The 25,848-nt window shown below is 41.2% G+C and overlaps 1 protein-coding gene across 1 annotated transcript in view; it reads left to right on the forward strand.

The window, feature by feature from the left end:
- Positions 1-230: 230 nt before the first annotated feature.
- Positions 231-25,848, forward strand: part of pappaa (pregnancy-associated plasma protein A, pappalysin 1a) — an 86,766-nt gene continuing 61,148 nt past the window's right edge. Inside the window, exons 1-7 of the mRNA XM_041059035.1 lie at positions 231-1,251; positions 6,715-7,819; positions 16,151-16,296; positions 16,641-16,934; positions 17,345-17,537; positions 17,844-17,965; positions 24,139-24,640. Coding sequence (XP_040914969.1) covers positions 861-1,251; positions 6,715-7,819; positions 16,151-16,296; positions 16,641-16,934; positions 17,345-17,537; positions 17,844-17,965; positions 24,139-24,640 — 2,753 coding nt within the window. The 5' untranslated portion in view covers positions 231-860. The remainder of the gene's footprint in view (positions 1,252-6,714; positions 7,820-16,150; positions 16,297-16,640; positions 16,935-17,344; positions 17,538-17,843; positions 17,966-24,138; positions 24,641-25,848) is intronic.

Raw genomic sequence — 25,848 nt, forward strand, 5'->3', positions numbered from 1 at the left:
CTACCTGTGTGACTTCCCACTTTGAAAAAAACACAGCCCCGGAACATTTGAAACATGAGTTGTTCTCAAAAAGACTTAGAGAGAAACTGCCTCTAAAGCGGACGACGAGCTCCGACTCCTCCAAGTGTATCTGCTTCAGGCAATCAATGAGGACCGCGATGCTTACTTCTGCAGCTCTCTGTCCCTCTTTCTCTCTTTCGCCTTACCAGATATTATAGTGCATTTCAACTTTTGTACAGGCACACAGGCAAAGGGAAGTTTGGATTTCATTTTTGATCACAATTTACCTCTTGTTTCCTTTAATAAATATGAGAGGTCGGTTTGTTGTCACTTTTCTTTGGAATTTAATATGTGCCATTTCTTATGCTGTTTTACGGGTAGGATAAGGAAACAACAAAAAGGTGTGACAGGAGCTTGGCGGACAACTGTGGATTTCTGCGAGTAACTCCTACCGTCCAAAGGGGATGAGGGGGGCATCGGCCGGACCCCCCTCTTGATTGATTACTTATTAGTCATCCCTTTGGCTAAATGGGACCCATTGAAAAGGCACCGTGGAACACATACATGAATCAAATATTCCTGTGTCCCCTGAATGTCTCCAGAGTAGTTTTGCTTAAGAGAGGGGGTCGTGGCTTAGCATTATAAAGAGAGAAAAACAGCATAGCTTTATGGGTTTATTTAGACAGTTTCAACGGTTTGACATTCTACCGCTGTAAAAAAGAGAGAAGGAAAAAAACTCGAGAGGATTCCAAAGAGGAGAACATTTGTGGACATACATTTTTTCTAGTTATTCCGTTGTTTCTTTTATTTTTTATTTTTTATTATTTTAAATATTTTTTTGCCATTTCCTCTCCCGAAAAATGAAACTTTGGACATCTCTCTGGGTGTCTTGCCTGGTGATTCTCATCTTGTGTTTTGGATCAGAGTGCGGGACAGCCCGGAGAAAGGGGAGATCCAAGAGGGAGTTGGTGCGCATTAGGGAGGCGAAAGCCACCATCCCAGGGGCTTGTGCCACACGCCTGCCCCGGGGCAAACGGTCTTTGCCCGGCTTGGAGCGACGGGTGCTTCGCCAGCGTCGGCGTTCCTCGCAGGCGGAGGAAAACTCTCCAGACCGGGGGAAAGCTGTCTATTTCACCGGCAGAGGAGATCAGCTACGGCTGAAGCCTGGCGTGGAGATACCCAGAGGAAATTTCACTCTGGAGATGTGGATCAAACCGGAGGGAGGTCAACGATCACCCACAGTGATTGCAGGTAGGATAGTCTACACATCCTCCATCCTATTGTCAACCCAACTCTGTATACTAGTATAACTCCACAACTGGCGAGTTAAACCTGATAATGAAAACTAAACATGCAAATGTGCAGTGTTTTGTCTCAGTGTCATATAGTCTATCAAACAAAGCAACATGCAGTTTCAGCGAGTTGAAAATGAGTTCATCTATCAGACTAGACAATGATGTAATGCTCTCAAAAGTACAGCGGATATTTTAGGTAGTGCAAGCGTAGGGTCACTGAAGATTTTGATCATATTTAAGTTTGCCACCTTACAGAGCAATAATCGCTGCGCTATGCTTCTGTTCTACAAATCAATTTTCCCTCTCGTTTCCCCACTTTGCAAAGATGGGTGTATGTGGGTTATTATCATAAAATCTAAGTGAGGAGTACGGGCAGCAGATGTAGGCTACTGCATCATTTGACCGGCAGCTGATGTCACTGTGCGTAAAATGTAATTTCTCTGAGCCACTTGGCTATTTTAAAACTATGATGTAATGGCCAAAACTTTGTGAGCGAGCACGTCACGTCAGGCGGAGAGATTCGTTGTATGTGGAGGCGCTCAAAGCTCGCAGCTCAAGCCGCAAGCTTGAGTGTCCCCCAAAATCGACACCTTTGTATTGGCTACCGGAGTTACGAGACAGGACCGAAAGATCCAGGGTTTCCCCTCTTGCGCGAAAATGTTCTGCTTGTGTTCGTGCGGCGGCGGTGCGCTTTCATGGTGCTTTGCACAGTCTCTTCGAAACGCTGACACTTGTGCGAAATCACGGGTTATTCGCCGAGTTTCTAATTAAAGGCACAATCAGATAGTGATGATGCATCTCCATCCACTGACTGCGCAGCGGAGGATACACAGACGCATGAGTAGATCCCTGCCGTCAGAGGAACGGTTGACACTACACTGTAGTTGTCATCTGTGCGCACTCGTTTTTGTCCTGCCAAGTCTGCAGCCATGCGTAAAGGAGCAGCAGAAATGTGTTTAAAACTGCTCTGCATCATCTGTTTTGACCGATAGCGCTTTTGTGCATTACAGTATTGGACAGGTTTTTTTTTATGTTGCTTTTCCTTGCCGATAGGGAGCGTTGCATACACAACTCATTGCCCGCTACAGTACTAGTGCAGATGGCTGCCTTTGAACTGAACTGAACTGAACTGAACTCAGTCCTCCTCAGCCTCCTGTATGCCAGTCTGCACATTTGGGGACTTTACTAAACCATATGATTAATTTACTTATTCCTTTATTTTCTATCTGTCTTCCATCCACGCACATAAATAATCACTTATGTGTGACTGTGTGTATGTGTGTGTGTGTGTGTGTGTGTGTGTGTGTGTGTGTGTGTGTGTGTGTGTGTATCAAAATACAGTACACTTTTAGGTAGTGCTGGCCAGTTGGCAGGGACATGCTCTGCAAAGCCAATCCCTTGTAAGAGTCTCAAACTGGGGGAGAGGGGGGTGAGAGGGTCTGTTGTGACCCGAGTGACTCCTAGATTTTCAGAGGATGGACACAATAACAGGAACATCTGTACAGTATAATGCAATCTAGTACAACAACAACACAAATGATGACCACCACATTGACCACAGATTTGAATAAACAGCTCTCTGACACAATCTCAACAGAAAATGAACATTGCAGTCTTTACAGATGTTGTATTGGATCACATTATTTTGTACAGGTGTTGTTGTTGTGCCCGCCCTCATCTTGGACTGGCTTCTGCCCTAGAGATTAGTATTCTTTTATAATCTTATATCTCAATTTTTAAGATTTGCTCCAAGTGTACGCATATCAGTGAACCAGAGTGGGGTCCCAAACAGAACAAATATGATGATCAAACAAATTCAATAAAGCCTAATCTTTTAAATCTAATTCAGGCCTCAAAAATCCCAGTGCCTCTAAAAATGCTCCATTCCCTTGTTTTGATCCCAGCACAGTGTTGTTTGCAGCAGCTGTTTTTCTTTCTTTTTTTTTTTACTGTTGTTTTTTTACCATCTCTGTCTCTTTCTTTTTCATTCTCTCTTATTTTCTTTCCACCAGATTTCAGTGTTCCTTCATGTATGTACATGTATGTTATTGTTTTCTGTGAACTTGGGAAGTCAGGGTATCATCATACAGTGAACCGAATCTCTGCTTGAGACATGAAAAGTCGAATGTTATTTCTGCATCCTTGACCAATTTTAGTGACATCTTCTTGCATCTGGCTTTGAGCTGTTTCTGTGAAGTGTTTGCCAAAATATCTGCATTTAGTCAAACACATGAAGAGATTGTAATTGACCTCCCAAGATGATCAAATCATTATGATATATAATGAAGAAACTTAAAGTTACGAACCTTTAAAGTTGCATTTTTCAGTGAAGGTAACCACCTTTTATACTACAATTCCTTGATGTAGAGCAGATCTGGATGGGAAAAGAGAGTGTCCAAGGATCAATAGCTGTTACTTAATACTCTACAGATGACTGATCAAACCATCATTACATACAAGTGTGGATAGTCTTGGGTCCTTTAAAGTGAACCACAAGACTTCTACAGAAAAGGTTTTCTGTGCTGGGTGTGCCAGTTACATGTGGTCAGAATTGATCCCAGGTTTAGAAGCATTTGAACCACTGTAACACACACACACACATATATACACTCACTCACACACACAACCACACAATCAGAACATCAAGTTCTGTGTCCAAATGTTATGCAAACTTCGTTGTGCCCTATTAGCCCTTGTATCCGGGTCATGTTGGGTTGTCCCGCATCAAAGGAAGAGGAAAATAAATCACAAGAGGAACGGAGGCTCTCTTCCATGACCTGCAGGGGACAATTATATGCAGACGTTGGCAGATAAGTGCTGCAATAACAGATATATCTTGGTTCTGTTTTCTAGTGTGATGATACACACAAAAATTTCTTCAAAAACAAATTTGGCTCATTGAGGCTCCTTTTTTCATGGACACTTAAAAAATGTATCCTCTTCCTGTTTTATTATAGTCAAATAACTAAGTAATAAATTAACTGGGATACTAACAGGAAAATGAATAATCTTGAGATCATGGCCGATTACCTGGCATGTGGTGGGAGTTTGAAGAGAGGATGAGAACTGTAACACTTACCCTCAGCGATCTTTACCTCTACTAGAATCATCCTCATAGTCTTCTTATTACCTTTAACCATTATTACGGTCATGCACTGAATACCTTACTTATGAGTGGTTAGAAAAATGTTGTTGAATACCCTCAAATTCAATCAATTCTGAGTGATGTTCTTTTATTTAATGAGAAGGTTTTCTGAGAGTGATAGTGACAGTGTTGCAGTATAAGTTGCAGTGCAGAAAAAGTAGTGTTAATGTCATCTGACATTCAAAAGCATGTTTAAGTGCAACTATAGGTCGATCATTTGTGACTCATTTTAACCAGCATTGAGCTGGTTTAAATCAGAGTGAAACTTGACAGCCAAGTCAAATGTTTGAAGTCAAGTGTTTTAAAGTGGTGCGATGACATTTTTATAATCGATATCCTTGTTATGTTCGTTAAGGTTGTTTTTAAAATATCAATGGAATTTTCCATTGTCTTCTCAGGGAAATTGCTGTGGCGGTCACTTTCGTATGACTATGAAAAGTGCCTTTCTTTGACCTTTCAGAGCCAGAACAGCTCAAAAGTAAACGGAGTCTTCATTGTTCCCTTCCTCCCTGCTTTTTATCAAGTCCTTGTGACATTTTTCTTTGTGTGTGCATGTGTATTTTTTTTACTTTTTCTTTTTTCCTGAGTGTGTTTTTCTTGGAAGAAGACAAATGGCAAGTGCGAGGAAGGTTGCCTTTGAACCTGACAGGAACAGCTCTCCACTGTAGCGTGTGCACATGCAGATCCCTTCGTGTGCGTGTTTGTTTATGTTTCTGAGTGGACACAAATGTGTACTTCAGTGTTTCACTTTGTCTGTTCATATGTGGGAATGTGTATTTGTTCATGAGCATGTATATATGCATATCTGTTATAGTATGTGCACATGTGTGTGTAGGTGTGTTTGTGTGAGCGTGAGCAGTCGCAGTGCAGGATCTGGAAAAGTGTAGTGTGTTAGATTAATTGAGCATGGCAGAATTATGACAGCTGTTTACACTACGAGCCCTACGAGCATTTTAGCACACCTTTTAGCCTTGAGTGCACTAGCTGACAGATGGAAGACTTTTTCCTTCCAGTGTAGTGGAAAGCCTGAAAACGTCATCCACCAAAAGACTGACCTTGACGCTGAACCCAACCCTCACTCTTTGAACATTAGTCTATTGAAATACTAAGTTAATGAATGCGTACTGGAGTGTTCATCTAATTAGAAACAGGTCAAAGTTAGCAAGATGTCCGTGCAATCACCATTAGCCAGCCACTTATTGCAGGCTTAGGTAGCCTAATCGATAGGGAACAAAGGCATCTGAAGTGGACAAGTACGTTGAGGCAAAGATGTCATCATCACTATGATAATCAGCTTATAATTTGCAACCATAGTAAAGGTAGCAGAGACAAATATGAAGGGTTTTTACAGGCATAAGGACACTCACGTACCTACTTTAAATGGACTACATGTTCAGGTCACAGATAGAGCGTCTCTTTGTGAAGAGATGTTACTGCCAGACAGCACATGGTAACAAGTTCTACCCTAATATTAACAAATCCCTTGAATGCATTTTTGTGACAAGAGTGGAGTCTAGCTCTCTCCCCAAAATCACCTGTGAACACTAAGACTTTCACATGCTGGGATGGACCTTGCAAGGCATGTCAAAGTGCTTTGGAACCTTTGCACACTTTAACTAGACTGCATGGATATATGCAACATAGTCACGAACACGCAGTAACAAACACACATGCACAGACGTGAGGTTGTGTGCCTGCACACACGTACCTCAACAAGCACTAAACAAACAAACAGTTAGCATTCAGAGATCCCCTAAGAAGTGAAAACACATTACCATGCTGAAGCTGACATACACGGTCCAAGTGAAACAGGAAAAAGGTGTTTTGGTGCCTCTACAAAAACAAGGCTTTAGCAGAAAACTAGCCTTTTCTGGCTACCCTGCTGGCAAGGGACATTTACACGAACAACTTTAAATGTGCTCAGTGTTCACGAAAAGCCTATACCGAGATATTTCCATGGGGTCTCCCTTAGCTAAACATGCACTTCAACCCAATTTCCAGGACAACATGCTCTTAGATATCAAAAAAATATATTAATGCACTTCTTGCTCCCTAACCTCAGCTACGTTTTCAGCCACCGTCTCCGGTGAAATAAGGATAAAATTCTATTATTAAAAAGAAAGGATGTGGACAGAAGGCTCTCTTCCATGTGATCATGGAATCATGTGATGTTTTTTGTGATTGTTGTTCATTTTCTCATATGTTCACAGTCATCACACCTGAAAATAAAAGCATGCACAAATTAACTGACCTTTTTTTCCATTCTCTCTCCAGGCCTGTACGACAAATGTTTCTATGCCTCCAGTGACCGTGGCTGGCTGCTTGGCATCCAGGCGGTTAGTGAACATGGGAATCGAGATCCCCGGTTCTTCTTCTCCCTTAAAACTGACCGTGCCCACAAAGTGACCTCCATCCACTCCAATTCTCGCTATGTACCCAACCAATGGGCACATGTGGCAGTCACATATGATGGCATATACATGAAGCTTTTTGTTAATGGCGCCCAAGTGGGTGTCAGTCGGGAGCAATCAGGTGATGTCTTCAGTCACTTGACCAAAAAGTGCAAGGTGCTGATGATTGGGGGAAATGCACTGAATCATAATTACAGGGGAGCTGTGGAAAGGGTGGGTCTATGGAGGCAAGCCCGAGGGCAGAGGCAGATTATCAGGGATATGCAGGGCCACGAGGACCCCCAAGATCTACCTCAGCTGGTCATTCGTGAAACATTTGAGCACCCAGGCCGAAAATGGCTGACTGTAAAAGATGGTAGCTTTCCTCAGCCTGAGCAGGGAGGAGGTGGCCGATTAGGGTTTCTGGGTAGTGGTGGAGTTGGAAATGCTGAGGGATTGTTGGACACAACGCTGGATCCACCAACTTGTGGTCAAACTGTCTGCGACAATGTTGAGGTCATCAAAAACTACAACCAGCTTTGGACATTCCGTCGGCCCAAGAAAGTGCGATATCGAGTCATAAATATATGGGATGATGCACGCATGAGGCCAACTGTATCAGACCACCAGATCAGCCTGCAGCACCAGCAGCTAAATGATGCCTTTAGCCCCTACAACATCACCTGGGAGCTCAGCATTCACAATGTGACCAATTCCTCCCTTCGTAATCGGTTGATTTTAGCTAACTGTGATATTAGCAAAGTTGGCGATGATTCGTGTGACCCAGAATGCAATCATCCGCTGACAGGGTTTGATGCAGGTGACTGCATGTCTGGGCACCGGAGCCGTTGCCCTGAGCACAAACAGGGGAATGGTGTATGTGACCCCGAATGTAACTGGGAAAACTTCTTGTATGACCTTGGCGACTGCTGTAATCCCAATGTGACAGATGTGACCAAGACATGCTTCAACCGCTCCTCTCCACACAGGTAAGATCAGTTCCCTCACATTTTGCATGTTATGTTTTCAGCACTGGTAATCCTCATTGGTAGTTGTTTAATAAACATGACTTCAATTCACCAAGAAGCCTTAACTAACAATAGCATACCTTGCTTAATTTGATACATATTTTGGTTGACTTGACTGGATAATTTTGGTAAACCAACTCCACACCATGGCCTCATATGGCTAGAGTAAATCAAACAACAAATCTTTCCATACATGTGTCCCTGAAGAGAGGTTTTGATGTCTAGTCCTACTGTTTCCTGACCATTTGGGTTGAGGCTGAGTGTAACTCAACTCCCAGCCTGTGTGGCCTGGGAAATCCTCTGGGGGCAGCTAGTCCAATCTAGCCTTGGCCTGGTTCAATCAGTGTTCCACACATAAGCAGGGCAAAACAAACGCAACCGGGTGACTTTCCTGGTAGCAAATGCGTAGGCCAGACTGCTCATTTTTGTATCCATTTTTCAACAACTCTCCCCACCTTTTTCTCCTCTGTGTCTCCTATACCCAGTGGTCCTAATTAAGCTGGCTTGATTGGAGAAGGGAGTTGGTTTGGAAAGAGTGACACTCTAAACAGAATGTAAGGGCAATTAGAGGTCAGAAAAGACAGTCCAATATGGCTTTTGCTTGTAGCAATGGAAATCATTTCAAAGACATACCACTCTCTCCAGGAAACCACTGACAGACATGTTTCCTGGGGAGGCAGGTATGGGTCCCTTAACGTGGGTGCCTGAAAGAATTTTCCAGGAAAAACAGTGAAGAAAGCTCACTTCACTTGCACTTGAATACCAGTATTACAGAATCTCCTAGGTGTAGTTTGCATGAAGCAAGAGATTATGTGGTTTCATGCGGCTACTTGAGGAGAATACAGAGGCCCTCATAAATGCATTCAAATTGTGTTTTTGTGGTAATCTCATTGTGGCTTGTAGATGATGAGTAAAAACTGGCAAGGAGAATAAATCTCTGGAATTTGCTGTAATAAAGTTTGTGCCAGACCTCCAATAGCAGGATTGTTTGTTTCTTGGTACACTGAAACTCAACACAGTAGACAGAAACATTTTTGTGGCCAATGCAGGGGGTCTTTATGGTTACGCCAGAAAAAGAGACAAAAAAAAAAAAAGAAAATACCGAAATTCAGATGTTTGTCAGTATTTCTTGTCACTGTCATGAGGGGACAAGCGAAAGGAAGAAAAACTAGTAAGCCTAGTGTGTGGGATTGTTTGGGCCTCTGATACCATGAATCAAGGAAATGAGGCTGTTTTCAATCACAGTTGAGCTGGAAGCACTGTCTGTTTGGCACTATCCTGTTGTTTAAAATGACCGCTAAATAGCTAAATAATGACATCTAATTAACAACATCAGAGGGGAAAAGCAGGTGGGTTTGCCGCTGCTTCCATCTCTCAATTCTCACCACATCCCTTCCAGCTTAGTCATCATTAGAAGCTCATTCATCAAGTGGCGGGCAAACTACTTCATTTAGACATCAGCCATTGGCAAAACGCTTGCCATTGCAGTGTTCAAATCTCCCTGCGGGCATTTGAAAGATGGGCTTGTGAAAGGAAGGATACCAGCAAAAGTGAGAAACAGACAGACAGAGAGAGGACAAGAGAAGTTTCAGTCTAAAAAATAGATATAATCTTCTCAGGTGGTTGCTTATTTTTCTTTGATTATGGTATGTCTAGAGAGACTTGCAGAGAACTGCACTACAAACAGTTTGACATTCCTCCTTAATTATGGAATTCTGGATGAACAATGTACTGTGTATGCAGGGGAACAATAGTTGTGAGGTCCTACATTTATTTTTGCAGCGTTTGCGCCTGTTACCACTTACGTGTAGCGTTTTCAAAAATCTGGCTAACACAGGACACAGGCAGCTCTGTGGTCCTGCAATAGTCTTTCCTCTGAAAATACCATTGATAATAACCCCCCTTTGCCCCCTCCACATTTGGCTGAGGGAAATATTTTGCATTGTTTTCACAGCCCTTGGTTTTGACACTTCGTATGGTTTTTGGTGGTATTTGATGTTATCTGACAGCATTTATTTTAAGGCTGAACATTCTTTTGTCTGGAGCCAGGGACATCTGAAATTATGGCTGTAATTCATACAGTGTGAATCTGCATCATATTTGCAGAAAGGCAGAAAACAAATATTGTATGAGATGGTAATGTGTGTTTGACTGTCCATGAAAAATCAGTGTAATATTTGAGTAACTGGATAGAAGATCAATCCTGTAATATTGGAACTCGTCAGAATCAGATGGTTTTTGCAAGTACCTGAAATTATAATGCTTTTTGGAAACATCTCCCAATCTAAAGTAAGATGGATATACAAACTTGGCAAGGTGGATATTAGGAACATTTCAGCCTCAATATGTTTTTGGGAAATGAAGTTCTGGCCAGGCTTTGTCAGAGGCTAATAGGTCATCCATTTTCCCTTGGCCTCTGTCTCTCTCCCCTCTCCTAAGTCAATACCTCTCAACGTGGCAGGTTAATGGATGGACCACCCTTTCTCTTTCCTTCACTCCCTCTCTGTGCTGTATTCCAGCTTGGAGCAGGGAGCTAATCTCCAGGGCCCTTGACTTGGGTGTTTTACAATTGGTCGTCTAAACCTTAAGCCCCCGTCCCATAAAACATAATGGAGTGCTTGGGCGTAAATACCAGGACTTTGCACTTTCCCTTTAAAGCCGCAGCACCATTATAAAAACACCTGTTGTCGAGGTTTCACCTGTGCTCTCATGGGCGCTGATAGAAGTCTTTCTCCTTAACTAGGGGACTGAGAGAAGACGGAGTGCAGAGAGGTTTTACTTGGGCCACTATAGGCAGGCAGATTTGCATCTGGTGGTCTTTCGAAAGTATGACACACCAGGGAACTAATGACTTGGCAAAGTCAAGGAGGGCACAGATGAAGAGGTTCACACATCTGCTAGGACTGAGAGTGTTCACCCCAGTACTGGATCAAGAGCTCCTACTTAAGATATGAGCTGGAAGAGTTGGGGGAGCATTTTGGATCGTCCCATTGCCCCTTCCATATGTTTCCAAATCCTGCTTTTTCAAACTCTGCTCTCAACTGCGAGCAGTCACAGCAGGATCTCTGGAATCTGAGCGTTGACACAGTTCTTATGCATGTGTCTTCCATGGAAGGGAAAAAAATAATCAGAGTAAGTTGGAAGGTTAAAGAGGAGAGAGCAAGTATAGTAATAAAGGCAGAGATGAATGATGGGTTTAGGGGCTGTGGTGCTGACTGACTTGATGACAGGGGAGCTGAGGGCCCCCTCCAATTTTAAAAGTGTTCTTGGCCGTGAGACCATCATTGCCATGCCAGCTCACCCCAGCTTTCACACTATGCTGCCCCAGACATATGTATACGAGGCAAATTTATGGGCTTACATGAATTATATATGGGTGTAAATGGATGAAGTCATAATCTCCCCTATTTAATATGTATCAGATATAAAAGCATTAACACGGCAGTTTGAGCTGCCTCGCACACTCCTGGATCTCCCTGCAACAGATGCCCTGCAGTGATGCTTGAATTTTGTGGTGCTCCGTTTTTTGCACTCACCTTGCCTTTCTCTTCCTAGCCCCCTCAATTGTTTTACCCTCTCTCTTTCTCTTTCTTTCTTTCTCTGCAAGTCTTTAAAAGTTTTTTTTTTTTCCCCAGGACATGTCTAAAAAGTGGTGTGGTTGAATGCATGGAAAATCCTGTCCTTCCCAAGTGGCTCATCGCTGCTGAAAAAATGTATGATGAGAGGCAAGAGAGGGGAACAGGGGCTATGGGATGGGGAAATAGTTGAGGGGTGAGAGAGAGAGTGAGAGAGGGAGAGAGAGAGAGAACACTGGGGGTGGGGTAAAGCAGCAGGGTAATTGGCAAGGAGGTTTGAGTAAGATGTGGATGGACAGATAGAAAGACAGCGTCTGAAAGGCCCAAACTGTTCTGACTGTAAACACCCTCACGATGAAGTCACTGGGTACAGACTTCCGACAATGGCAGACCACCAAAGCTTTTACCAGATCATTAGACATAATGTGAAATTAGAAAAAATGCAGCATGTGAGACGGACAAACTATCTTTTTTTGATTATACTAAAACTGTCTGCTTTTGCTCTTAAAGTCCCCCTGTGCATAAATTCAACATGTGATGCACATTGTGTTTTAGTAACAGGGCCAAGGTTGACCCTACAGTAGAGTTGCTGCCTTTATTCATTGCTGACTTAATCATTTCAGCATCAAACTCCTCTGACCCCCCCCCCCCCCCCCCCCCCATGCATGTCCGAAAACTCTGGACAAATATTTTCTAAGGAAATAATGAAATTCCTGAAATTATTAGGAAGAGGGACCTTATATCATCTGTTCTCTTCTCTCTCTCCTTAGACCTGGCCCCAGTGAGTGCCCCCAGTTGCTCTCTCGCATAGGCTTGAAGAAAGCATTTGCCACACTGAACCTTTTATTCATATATATTTAACATCTGTTTTGAGGGAACACTGCGTCTTCACTAAGCAGCTTCTTATTCTACTTGTGATTTGAGGCAGAGAGACTTGTCCAACAAAGGTTGTAGAGATGTTATGAAACATTTCGTGTAGCTGCATATGAAATGTGCATTGGTGGTAACCTTAGTAGGCTTGTCGCGGTGGGAGAATTATCTCACTAGGGTAAATTCTTCCAGAACACTGCCAAACACCAGTGTTACTGACTTTTAAATTGCTTCCTTTAGGCTACATTGAACATACGCTATGAGACAGATTGGTTTTATGCTCAAATTTCAATATTTTTATGCAGACACTTGCTTTTCAAACATAAAACTATTTACCAAAAAAGGAAAAAGAGCCCGCTGGCGCAGCTGGCCATATTTTAAGGGTTATTTAATACATTTTTTTTTTTAAATGCTGAGTACAAAATAGATTTTGCAGTTCTAATAATGTTGTTCAAGGTCTAGACTGGTGTAATCGTCTAAAAGAATAGATTATCTAATAAATTATCTAATAAAAATAATTCTCTTACACATTGAAAATACAATGAGAACTGGCCCATAAAGAGAAACTATTTTGACACTGAACTTCAAGTGGTACCACTCAAGCAGTTGCTCTTCTTTTGGCATTCAAAGACTGACAATATACAGCTGAAATCACATCTGATTTGATCCTCTCTACTTTGAACTGCTGTATTTGCAGATAGCACTTTTGTCATTGCATTATTCCTAAATTGCGCTGCATGTCAGTGGGTTTTGTTGGATGCAGCTTTTCCTTTTCAGTAGGCATGGTAGTGAAATTTTACCAATGTTTAAGCTGTACTGTCAGTGATAATCTCAACTCTGGAGCATGTACACAAATGAAATCAAATCAAAACAAGAGCCTTTTCCCAATGGAATTCTACACCAGCCTATACATTACAACAATATAAAACATAGTGTAAATATGTTTAATTTTGAGTCAGCTGTTGAGTGGAAGAGTAAATATTAATAGCACACTCCAGAATTATGCACTTCACAAAGGTTAGAGTCTTTGAAATATTTTGCTTTTATCCTTATGTTTACTTGAGTTCATTTAAGTGGGACAAATGTGCGCTTTAAAAAGACAAAGCATGACATTTTGTTTCACAAAATAATGTTGAAAACAATGAAATTGTACTTATGTCTTTAAAGGTTGGTAGTATAACTGACCAAAACTTTATTTTCAGACAGGATCTTTTCTGTTTGTGATATATGGAACAGAAAAAACAGAAACCTTGCTTTATTGACTCCAGCTTTTGAAATGACGTGCAGATTTGACCAGTCTGTCTGTATTACTTGGCAAAGCATTGTCACCAATAGCACATAAACACCAATTCTGTTTATCTTATGTTTACATTGCCATAATTTATCTGCATGTTTACCACACGCTTCACCTTCCTTCTTCCATCACACTACTTGTCAACATTTATGTTCAGGTGTGAGCACCCAACTTCATTTGAAACTAATCGCTTTCATCCAGGTCCATATTTATGTTAGCACATTATTCTAGCCATTGACTTAGGAGTGTGTAGATGATAATACATAGGGTACCATTCATAAAAGACTGCCAACAACATGCGGTTTATTTGGTCCTGGGAGGGATTACAGTGTATTATTTTATCAGTTAGTGCACATTTAATCAAAGAAGGATGATGAAGTCACTGAGTATACTCTATTGTCGAGAGGGAACTTAAGCTTAAAACTTAATGCACTGAATCTTATGATCCAAGCACATACAAAATATGAGTACAAAATATAAAGCGAGCAAGTGGGTCACACAAACTAGGTCAAAATATCCAAAGAGGATGTAATTTGTGATAGTAGGGCCAATGTCATGTTTTGTTTCTGATAAACTCCTGTTTCTGTATCCATTGTGTATCCATTTCCAAAGGTTTTGAAAGCCAAAGGAAAAGAATAAACTATCACTTCAGCATATGCAACAGATTATTGACTCTTCCAAGAGATGACTGAGCTTGTTAATGCTGTTTGCCAGGACCACCAGCCAGGCTCATAGAGAAAACTTGTTTGATGTGTTCATAAAATGAATGACAGTTTCACTGCTGGAAAGATATCTCATTGTGTTGAATGATTGCAGTCATTAGTGCTGCCGTTAGTGTTCCCAGAGCTGAGACAAAACATTGTGTCACGGATAGGGAGACATCAGAATACCTGAACAATTAGCTGAAATATCAGGCTGACTTCAACCAGGCAGATGGATCTGAGATGCTATCAGAAAAAAAATGTTAAAAGACATTTTGTGCTATAGATATATATAAAAAAAACAAACAAACAGTATCTTTATTTCACGGCTTTACTGGTCAAAGGGTTTAGAGCACCTTTTTTTTTTTCCAGTTTTTACTGAAATTTAAAGTAATCTCTCAGTGTACTCTGAAATTAAAGCATACAACTTATTTTTTTAATAAGGAGTCATGGAATCTTAAATTCTAAATTCAATCTACATTTTTGTCTCATTCAGCAGCCAAAAGCTCTTGTTGTGTTCTTTCTACAATGGAAATGAAACACTGTTTGAAAGGTTTGTCCCGACACTGTTGCAGAAGTTCCTACTAAAGTCTGGAGATTGTGCTGGTCTCCCATCATGTGAAGAAAGATTTGAAAATGTAACATCAAACATCCCACGTGTGTAAGACGGCCAAGCAGGAATCATTCACTGTTTATTTCACTCCACAAGTGGGATTTTACTAGAGTGCAGTTTGCAAGACCATGAAAAAGAAAATAAATAAATAAATTGGGTATGCAACAATATTAAATTATCCAAAAAATCTAGATTATTTTAACTTTCATAAGTCAAGTGGATTTATTCCCACCAGCACCTGTTTGGTCCTTATGTGGTTTGTCATGACATCTTTTATTATATGTTGAAATGAAGAAGTACGCTCAAGAGAATTGTCAAAAACAGACCAAATAATGTGAAAAAATGTTTTATTGTATTGGTTATTGCACGATTCACTGTCTTCCAACATGAAACATCCGACATCATCATGCACACAAAAACATTGTGGCTTGGCTTTTAGTGTCTCCACAAACGAGAATAAAGCCCAAAGAGCACTATACGCCCATGGTTGCATATTTGGGTTATTGTACTGTTTATTTGCCTCTTGCACATCCTAGACAACAACATCAACAGCATGGTCTGTAATCTCCCTTCTGTTGAACAAATGTAAGTGAGCAGGGACTGCAATGAAATTGAATGGAATGAGAAGAAATGATTTAATTGGTCAAAATTGATACCAGCCCTATTCACAGCTATTAAAAAGTTCTTTAAGCTTTTCTTACACCATTCATGACTGCACTGCAGATGCACAATGCCTGTGCCAGGGCTTCTAGACACAGTATAATCAAAAATCTGTTGGTCACGTCCAAATGAACAAGTGTTGTTGTGATTTTCAGGCTACAAGATGACTTGCTGTAAAGTCAACTTTAATTCTAGTCTACAAAAGGAAAACATTCTTCAGGCACTCTTAGACAGAATAAAGAGAGAAGTTATATTAAAAGTCTCTATTTATTTGGGCCTATTGGTAAAAATTCCAAATAGTTTCAGCTTCACAGGGTGAATTATTCCTCCTCATTTTGTTGGTTTAAGGGCCATTGCAATTGCCAATACACTTTAAAGAAATTCAAGAGGGACCCAATTCTGAGCTCTGTTTTCCTGAACAATAACACTGCATAAGCTCTTTTTTGGCTTGGGACACTGTTGTTATTTGTAAAATTTTGCCTTGGTGAAATGTGCATTCACTACAAAAGAGACTATCCTAATTGTAGAGCTATTATCTTAATGTGAAATGCTCTTTTTCTCTTGTTTTTTATTTTCCAGAGCCTATTTGGATGTGAAAGAGCTGAAAGAGATTCTGAATTTGGATGGCTCAACTCACCTGAATGTCTTCTTTGCCAATTCTTCTGATGAAGATCTGGCGGGGGTTGCCACTTGGCCCTGGGACAAAGAGGCTCTCACACATTTGGGTAGAAGACAAATAAAAGCACACGCATACATGCATGCATGCAGACTCACATGAACATTCTTAAGCACATGCACACATCCTTTCTTTGGCAGCTCAGATTGTTGATTTTGAGTAATTACAGTTCAAGCCCCAAGCAGTTTCTGTCTTCATCGCAGCTCTAACAGGGAAGAAGGTGATAATGAAGCTGAGGAGGCCCATGAATAATGCATTGTCTGAATCTTACTCCAGTTCCACATTCCATTACTTTACACTTCAGTTACAGACATTAGTGTTGTGTGAACACTCACTTTAGTGTTTACATTGCATCTTTGTGTGTTTGTGTCTTCTCCCTCTGTATTTTCTCAGGTGGTATTGTTCTGAATCCTTCCTTCTACGGTACATTTGGTCACACTGACACAATGGTGCATGAGATCGGCCACAGTCTTGGGCTTTACCACGTGTTTCGAGGTATATCAGAAATCGACTCATGTAATGACGCATGTTTGGAGACAGAGCCCTCAATGGAGACAGGTGATCTGTGTGCGGACACCAACCCCACTCCCAAATACAAAGGCTGCCATGATCCCGAACCGGGCAACGAAACCTGTGGCTGTCGGCATTTCACACACACGCCGTTTAACAACTACATGAGTTATGCAGGTGAGAAGGGGCCTCGCAAGCATTTTGCTATTTACCTGGGCAAAATTGTTACAGTTATATCTTTCGCATGCAAAAACTGACATATAGAGATCACTGTAGAGGAATTTGTTGGGTCTGTGCGCATACTGAGACAGGTGTGGAATTTAGCAGAGACCTTTCATGTGAAAAACACAGCAGGGGGCACATCCTCATGGGGGCACATCCTCATGTCAATCCTTTTGTACAAAAGTTTTACTTTTTTGATGTCAGAGCTAAATGAAACAAAAAGTTACTTCTAAATGGATATTTTATTTTTGTAATGTGAATGGACATGTCAAATGATTTAATACCAACTTCCTTTTCCTGTCACATATCAAAGCAAAATACAATCCTCAATCCCCACACTGACCAGCAACCTCTTTCACCTGCAGATGATGCCTGTACAGATTCCTTCACACTGAACCAGGTGGCTAGAATGCACTGCTACCTGGACCTCATCTACCAAACCTGGCAACCCTTCTCTAAACCTCCTCCAGTGCCAATGGCACCCCAAGTGGTTGAGCAGCATCATAATTCCATCACCCTGGAATGGTTTCCACCAATTTCTGGACACTTTTACGACAGGTGAAATGAGCTAGATGGATTACCACACAGATGCTGGTGTGTGTGGTCATAGATAAAGTTGATAGAGATTGATGACATGGATCATTGTGTGAGTTAATATCATGAGAGTGCAATTTAAGATTTTGTTAATGGACTAAAACCTTAAAGTGAAAGGGGAAGCATCATCTAAAAACTTGGTTAAACACTCCTCATTTGTCACATAATTATAATTACTGTCTTTACTGCATCTGCATCACATAATGTATAAATAATGTGTATTTGGCCCGTATCTAAGTTGGTTGCTGTGCTTGTGTGTTGGTTTCCTAGAGAAGTGGGATCAGTGTGTGATAAATGCACTGAGGGGAGAATTCTACTGCAGTATGCCTCCAACTCCTCTTCCCCACGACCGTGTGCCCCTTCTGGACACTGGTCCCCACGAGAAGCTGAAGGTACAGTACAATACTACAGTATACTTACAGACTCTTAGGTTTCACTGGACAGTGTCACTGTAAGTGGGTAGATGGTTTACAAGTTGGACAGTTCTTTGGAACATACAGTGGCTCAAATGCACTCTCACTGATCCTTAATATAATAAAACTGTAAATATTGTTTCCTTTTCTATTCTTCACTGAATGTCAGTCTTAAGTCAGCTTGATTGCAAAATGCTGTTTCTCCTAAAAGTAAATTTAATATAAAAGCTAAGCCACATCCACCTTTCATCTAAAGGTTACTATACAATAACATGATTTGAGGTTTGCCTTTTGTTGATATTCTGAGTCAATACTTCAACGTACAAAAATTTGGGTGACTGACTCAACCCCAAAACATGCAAATGACTCACTGGATTCATGACACTTGGGCCGTGGGACAACATGGAAGGATCATGGAGGTCACTTCCCAGTGGATGATGCTGTATGGTACCACAATTCCCATACGAGGGCTCAGGCCCAAAACTAAGGTTAAAGATCATGTCTTAGCTATAATTCCCCATTTTTAAAAAAATAATTTTAGGGGGATTTGAGAGCAATGAATGCTGAAATTAGCAGGATTTTGGAAAAAAGCATTTTTTTCTCTTTTTTTTTCTATTCTTTCCCTGTTAGTGAATCCATATTAGAACATTAGAACTATACAGGGACAGGCATTAGGGATGAGGTATTTAAGCTATAAAAATAGTTGTTCCCATCTGTGCACCTCTGATCACTCTGTGGTTCTGGCAATGGCAGCTTTAAGCATACTCTGGATATTCTGCATGTGACTATGTGCAGCTATGTGTGCATGCTGTTGTTCTCCCATAATATATACTTCATAATAAAGTCCCACTTATTAAAAAGAAAGTATGTAGATGTGTAAAGCACTAAAGTGACCTGAATCAAGGGCATTTTTTTCTGGAAATTAGGACTATACATCTACACATCAAACTACATGAAACTGACAAATTTATCTTTGGAATACCTTCCTAATTGCAGTGACATTGAAGAGTGGGACAAAGCCCCATGTAAGCAGGGTACCAGTACTAAGTTACATAGTTTATTACTTTTAAGATAATTAATGCATTTTAGATGCATCTTTTACATGCTTCAGTGGTCAGACTAAACTAAATAGAATCACTGGTGCCATATGTCAGTGCATTTTATTCAATTTATGTAGCCATTCACTGGCTTCCAGTAAACCTTTAGCACAGATTTTAATTACTAATAAGACTGTGCATAATCAGCCTTCAGCTTGCCATACCTGAGATGTGGATAATCTAAAAAGCTGACAGGGCTTTCACTGTTTTGGCCCTTACACTCCTAAGCCACCTTCCTCCATAGATGAGATCAAATTTTACCTCTCCACAATAAATACCTCTGTTAACGAAGTAAACCAATGAATAATACTATTAATGCTTCAAGTGCTATTAGTCACGATGATCACATAACAATAAAGCAAAAAGGTAAAATCATTAGTTCTGATCAAGTCAAATGTAAGCAAATACCATCTGGAACAAGTGAAAAACAAACTCACACACACACACAGACACACAGGTGGTGTTAGCAGTTGTCTGTATACTGTACATACCCATACATATGTTTCTAATACCAAGAACAAATCTGACATGTACTGTGGTTTATGGTGTTGTCTACTCATTTCCTTATTGTTGCTTCCTTCCACAAATCCCTGTGTTTATCATGGGGCTCATTAGTTATGCTGGAACTGCTAAATAACATCTCTGGCAATTTAGGATGTATATTTCTAGTAGGGACGGGTCACCTTACAAACAAACTTAGAAATAGTGTACTTTTGATGAAACAACCATCGTTTGGCTGTTGAATGTGATAAGTGGATAAACATCCAGATCCATTCATCTGAAGTTCATCTGTTTTGGCTATTACTATGACGCTAAACACAAACCGCCATAATAATAATCAAACTATGACTCAACACCATTAATAATAATAATAATGAAATAACATTATGCCAACAATTGAATTTGTGTCTCTGTCTCTGGCTTTGTCTCAGTTTGTGTGTGTGTGTGTGTGTGTGTCTGTGTGTGTGCGTGCTCTATAGATTCTAAAGTCACTCAACCTTGCCCTCACACTGGCTATAGTGTGTGGACCAGAGGCAAGTCTGGGCTTGTCTAACATGCTGTGTGTGTAAACTGTACTCTATTTTCCCTCTTGGAAGGGGTCCCTGTTTGTGGCAGCTCCCCGTTCCCTGTTAACTCTGCTTGGGCCAGCTTCTCACTGGATACCACAGCTGCCGTTTCCTGCTGTGATGGTGCATTTGTGTCCAGCAGTTACTAATTTCCAATAGACATTCTGGCAAACTACTGACTCAAAGATACTGAAAACTTAAGTATTGGCAAATTATCTATTGGCATAACAGTTATACTGGAAGATAAGCATGTTAACATTTGTGTGACTGTGCATGTGTGTCTACATGCTTTCATCAGCATCCATGCATATGCACGGCACCTGTTACTGAAGGACTTGTGGTCTGTGTCCTCACACCACTTGTCTGGGAAACACTGGCGTGGTCAGAGAGAGCCAGAGCACCTCTCATAAATCTTTACTACGCTATGCCCTGGAGAAATATGGCAGGAAAAAAAAAAGCAAGAATGAAAAAAAACACACATGGATATGGATTCAGGAAGGGGGTAAGAAAGGTTGGGTGGGGTGGAAACCACCCAAGATAGTTAAGAGAACTGCATGTGGTTAGTGACATTCACAAGGGAGGATCCTGAGTTGATTGAAAACAGCAGTGTGCGTGAATGGAAGTGAAAGGTCCAGGATGTGTATGTTTGCTATCAGATGTGTTTGGGACTGTGTATGTGTGTGTGTGTGTGTGTAGCTCTATGTGAATACACATTCCTGTTATTTTGTAAGTGCACATGGAGGGGCACAATATATGGAATGCACAAAATGTTTGCATGTGTGTAAATATGTATGGATTTGCCCAATAAGTTTTAACAGCAAACATGTGTCTGTGTGTGTCTGTCTGTATGCATGGGTCCAAGATAGTATTAGAGTCCTCTTTGAAATAAATATAGTGTCAGGCCCCATACAGAGAAACAGGCACCAAACCCCCTTCAAAAATCTGTTTAGTTCTACCCTTGCTAGTGGCTAACATTGCACACTAGATGAAATACTGTTGACAAATCATTCTAAATAGTTGGTGTCATCTGGTAAACTTGTTATTAAAAGCAAAAGAATTGGTTTTATTTAAATAAATGTCATCTAGTTTGCTGTCATCCACTGCTGGTCATTACCTTCCTACTCAATGATTTTCCTTGGCTCCATTCATCAGTTTGTCACCATATGTTAGCTCCTTCAGTCAAAAAAATTTGTAGGGATGTGTACCCAAAAGTAGCACCTGTGTCATTTGCTCCATACATAAAAAAAAAAAAAAAAAAACACTTGCTGCCAACAGCTATGACAGATTAACCTCTGAAATACCCTAAATGCAATGTGATGTGACATTGATTCCCAAGCCACAGAGTGTCTGTTGCCTTCATAAAGTGTGTCTGTGATGTGTCTCTCTGTTTGTGTGTGTGTCAGGGCAAAAGGGCTGGAGGGGGTTGATGTCTGCCTTCTGAGTGAGGAAGTGTGTAACAGTGTTTGACAGTGAGTCATCGATAGTGAGAGCCAGAGCCAGACACTTCTTAGAAAGCATAAAGCGTGCATGCCCGGACATATCCCTGTCTGTTTATTCATCCGCCTCTCTGGACTTTTTGAGGATCAGTACGATTCTCCAGAGCAGAAGGATTATGACTGGATAGTGGGCAGACATCAGCATCTATCCTGGGGTTATATTTTGGCAACTAGTCATTTTTTAGCTGATTTCCGTAAGCTGTGTCAAACATCGATCATCTCACCTTTGGAACTGGAACGGATCAGTATTATCGCTTTACCTGTGCATGAAAAAGATTAAGTGTCATTGGCTAGCACAGTTGCTGAATATGGAATTCCAATAATAACAATTCCATCAGTAGTAGATGTTAATTTTAAAATAATTTTGAATAATACATCCCCCTTATTAATTTGAGGGATGCAGCAAGGTGCCGTTATAAAAAGGTTCCAGCAAGAAATTCAGGGTTGCCTCATAAAAAAGTGGAACTCAATTCTTACTGTATACTTACACTGTGTAAGCTCAGAAATAAATATCTTCCACCACATCTCAAGCCACCAGGAACAGTGCTGGCTGATGCACCAGTTTGGCCACAGTTGAAACTGTAGGTCATGTGATGCTCTCTGGCCCAATAAGACTTGCTATACACAACTATTACCATCCATTCTGAGGTCATTATCAGAATATAAAAATTGTAAAATGAGAAAAATCTTGATTTGTAATCAAATCATTTTTTTTCCATCTCTGTCTTTAATGCATAACAGTCAGGGGACATGGAGGCCTACCGGCCAGCCTGATTTTCCACGGTTCAGTTGTAATAATTTTCCTCTGGAAGCAGCAGTGAGCTACTTTTCCATGAAGGATACTGATGTTCATCCCCCAAATTCCAATGAGATGTAACCTTGTCCATGTCAATCTCTATTGTCCAGACCTCTACCAAAAGCTTTGAGAGCACAGACACAATGGCTCATGTTGAACCTAGCACCAATTACATTGCAGTTATGCTTACTGTATTTCACTCATTTTTTCCAGAATGGGCGTTTTTGTCAACAGACTAATACCCGGATGGGATCCAGCCCATATTCAAAGCTCAGGTCTGGAGGGTTCAGTCACCTTGAGGCCCTCTCTCCACGCTTAAAGGGAATTATAGGTCAAACACTTAAGAACTGCATTGTTTATGCAGTAGTAAGTAGCTGGTATAAATTTTTGGAAGTGTGTTCTGCTGTGAAGTTTGGAGGACTAAGACACTGGTATGAAATATGGTATCCATCTTTTCACAGTGAATCTTGATTACCTGTTGCAGGTAGCTGCTGCTACTCTGTACAACCAGATAATTGCATATAAATTGTAATCGTAGTGGTTTTGATATTGGATTTCAAACCCTTTGCTTTCACAAATTATATTGTCAAACAGAAATCTTTGCATGTTTCAAATAAGTTTACATTACCTTAGGTTACACATTGGATGACACCCCTATTCTGTCTCCTCTTAAATCTCCAACCATATTAGCAACAGTGCCAGAGCAGGAGTAGGGCCCATCATAACAGCTGACATTACAAAATATTTTCAGTGGCTACAGCTGCTTTCCTTGCAGACTCAATGAAAACGTACCCATAAAGCCAGGACTACATGAGCCGAGCAAAAAGCCAAGCTCTTGGAGTATCTTGGTTCATTCTCTCTCAGCCTCCCCTCTCTTTCTCCCTCTCTCTCTTTCTCTTTCTCTCTGCCTTTTTCCCCCTTTTTCTTTAATTCACCTTCACTCTGGCCACACACACACACTTACAGTACAATAATAAATGTGTTGAGATAATGTGGCTTGGAAACCGTATTCAGTCCTCACTTGATTAAACACTGGAATTTTGCATGGTGCCCAGAAATGAGGTTAGCAAATGGCTTCGTTGGTTGCCAGCTTGGAAATGCACAAAAGGAAATCGAGGGAGAACATAGTGTCTGCCGCTTGCTGGCTTCTAAAAGTGCTTGATGAATGTTAGTGTACGTCACTTGGGATAATGCGAGTTAGCTGTGTGTGGACTCCAAATATGGCTGGAGTGTGACTGTTAGAGGTTGTAATGACTGTGCTGAAGTGAGAACCCTGCACAGGGCCCCTCTCAGAAGGTACACACCTCAGCTCTGCCTTTCCTCTGCAGATGGACTCACAATGAACTCTCAGTTTCACCTCTACCTTGATGCTGCAAGAAGTGTAGATACACGAAAGAGATCACTGATGCAAATTCTTTCTGTCAGCCGTCATAAAAACACTTTTATCATTATGATTTAGTTTATCTTACCTGTTCAGAGAACTTTTCTGTATCACTTGTATTCGTCTTTATACTTAAATGTAGTTTAACAATCATTCATAATGTTTGTGTAGGAAATGGCCAACTGTATTTTGCTTTTTGTGTCTGATTTGTATTTAGTGTCATGTTGTTGTAATTGTAAATTATTTGAAGTCTGTGTTGTTCATATGATGAGTGTGTGTGACACTGTGTCTCCTCATGTAATTTTTACCCCACAGGCCCTCCAGATGTGGAGCAGGCTTGTGAGGCAAGTGTGCGCACCTGGAGCCCCAGTGCAGGGACCGAGCAAAGCCATGTTGGCCTGTCGGAGTGCCCTCTCCAGGGCTGCATGCTTCAGCTGGAGTTCGCTTACCCGCTTGTTCCAGACTCTCTTACTGTGTGGGTCACCTTCTTCAGCCCTGAGGAAACAGCACTGCCAGCCATCCACAACATCTTGCTGCTGACAGTCAGTGGGAACAACATTTCATTGGGCCCCAGTAATGTTTTCTGTGACACCCCACTGACTCTGAAGTTGGACATAGAGGAAGAGGTCTACGGGGTACAGTTTTTCACTATGGAGCAACACCTAGAGATTGATGCCACCCTCTTGGCATCCAAGCCAGACTGCGCACTTTGTAGTCATTGCCAACCACTACGCTACCGCCTGCTGCGCCATCCACCCTTCACCCATGCACCACACGGTCTGATGCTAAATGAACCTACCCGCCGATATACAGACAGGTGAGTGATCTGGTAGGTGAATGTCAGTCATCACACACTGACTGAGTCAGCAATATTCACAAAACTCTCTTCTTGACATTCCTGAGTTTAGAAATAACTAACATAAAAGTTTGGTCTTTGTCAGGGCTTAAGAAAGACCAACATTTCTTCCTAGCAGAGAAAGGAAACCATACAAAACACTGCACATGCTTTGGCTGGAAACAATTGTTTTTACCCAAAGTATTTTCTTTTAGAAGTCGAGAATTGCTGAGCGGTCACCATTTAGCTCCCTGCTTTAGTGTGATGTAATTAGGGGTTTTTAGACACGCCAGTAAGAAGGTGTTTATTTATCTGTGGAAACCATCCACAAAAATATGTTCTTGTAATACCAGATATCCTTTTCAATACCCCCAGGAGCACTAGCAAGCCGCCACTGCTTCTCCAGTTTCAAATCTGCTGCCCAACATTTGTTTCCTAAGTCACAGGTCAATCGTTGCCCACATTTGTTTTTTCCCATGTTCCATGAAGCAAGGGCAAACAGATGGCTTGTTGAAGGTATTATCGGCACAATGTGGTGAGAGTTTAGTGCTTTGCTTCCATGGAATGTGCTGACTCGATGAAGATTGTGCTATACATGGCACTGCTGCCTGTTATGCCATCTCACTATCGTGCTGTCAGCGTGGTTCACATGAGAAGGAAAATGCTTGATAAGAGGCGAAAGGGTGAGTATGCATGTTATGCAGGATGGAGTGATGTTACCTAAGTTCCATGAGGTGTCTGTACACAACTTCTTGATTGAATGGCAGTGTCTGTGGAAAGCTGTCTGCAGTGGGGATGTATTTATTTGGGGGTTTTGGCACACTTCAGTGATTACTGATGTACTGTAGGTATTTTTACTGCTGTGGTATATTTCACTAGCTGTGGTTGCATTCCAGTGGTAGTGGTCAGTGGCAGTGGGTGACTATTTTCTGTTGGGAGAGCATATGGGATCTTGTCTCTGTTAAATGGTCAGAGAGGTTTTGTAGCAGGTATGTGTGTTCCAGCCATCAAACTCTTTAATTCGTTCAAATGAAGAATAAGTGTACAGCAATAAACATATATGGAAGTTTTTTTTCGTACATAAAGCATTTACTAGAGAGTTTGAAACAAAACATAAAAATATGAATTCTTAAAGAAACCAAGGAGAAGATGAAATCAAACAACCAAGAGAAAACTCACTAATGGGACAG

Source organism: Toxotes jaculatrix, chromosome 16, assembly GCF_017976425.1.
Source record: "Toxotes jaculatrix isolate fToxJac2 chromosome 16, fToxJac2.pri, whole genome shotgun sequence".
NCBI classification, from domain to species: Eukaryota; Metazoa; Chordata; class Actinopteri; family Toxotidae; genus Toxotes; species Toxotes jaculatrix.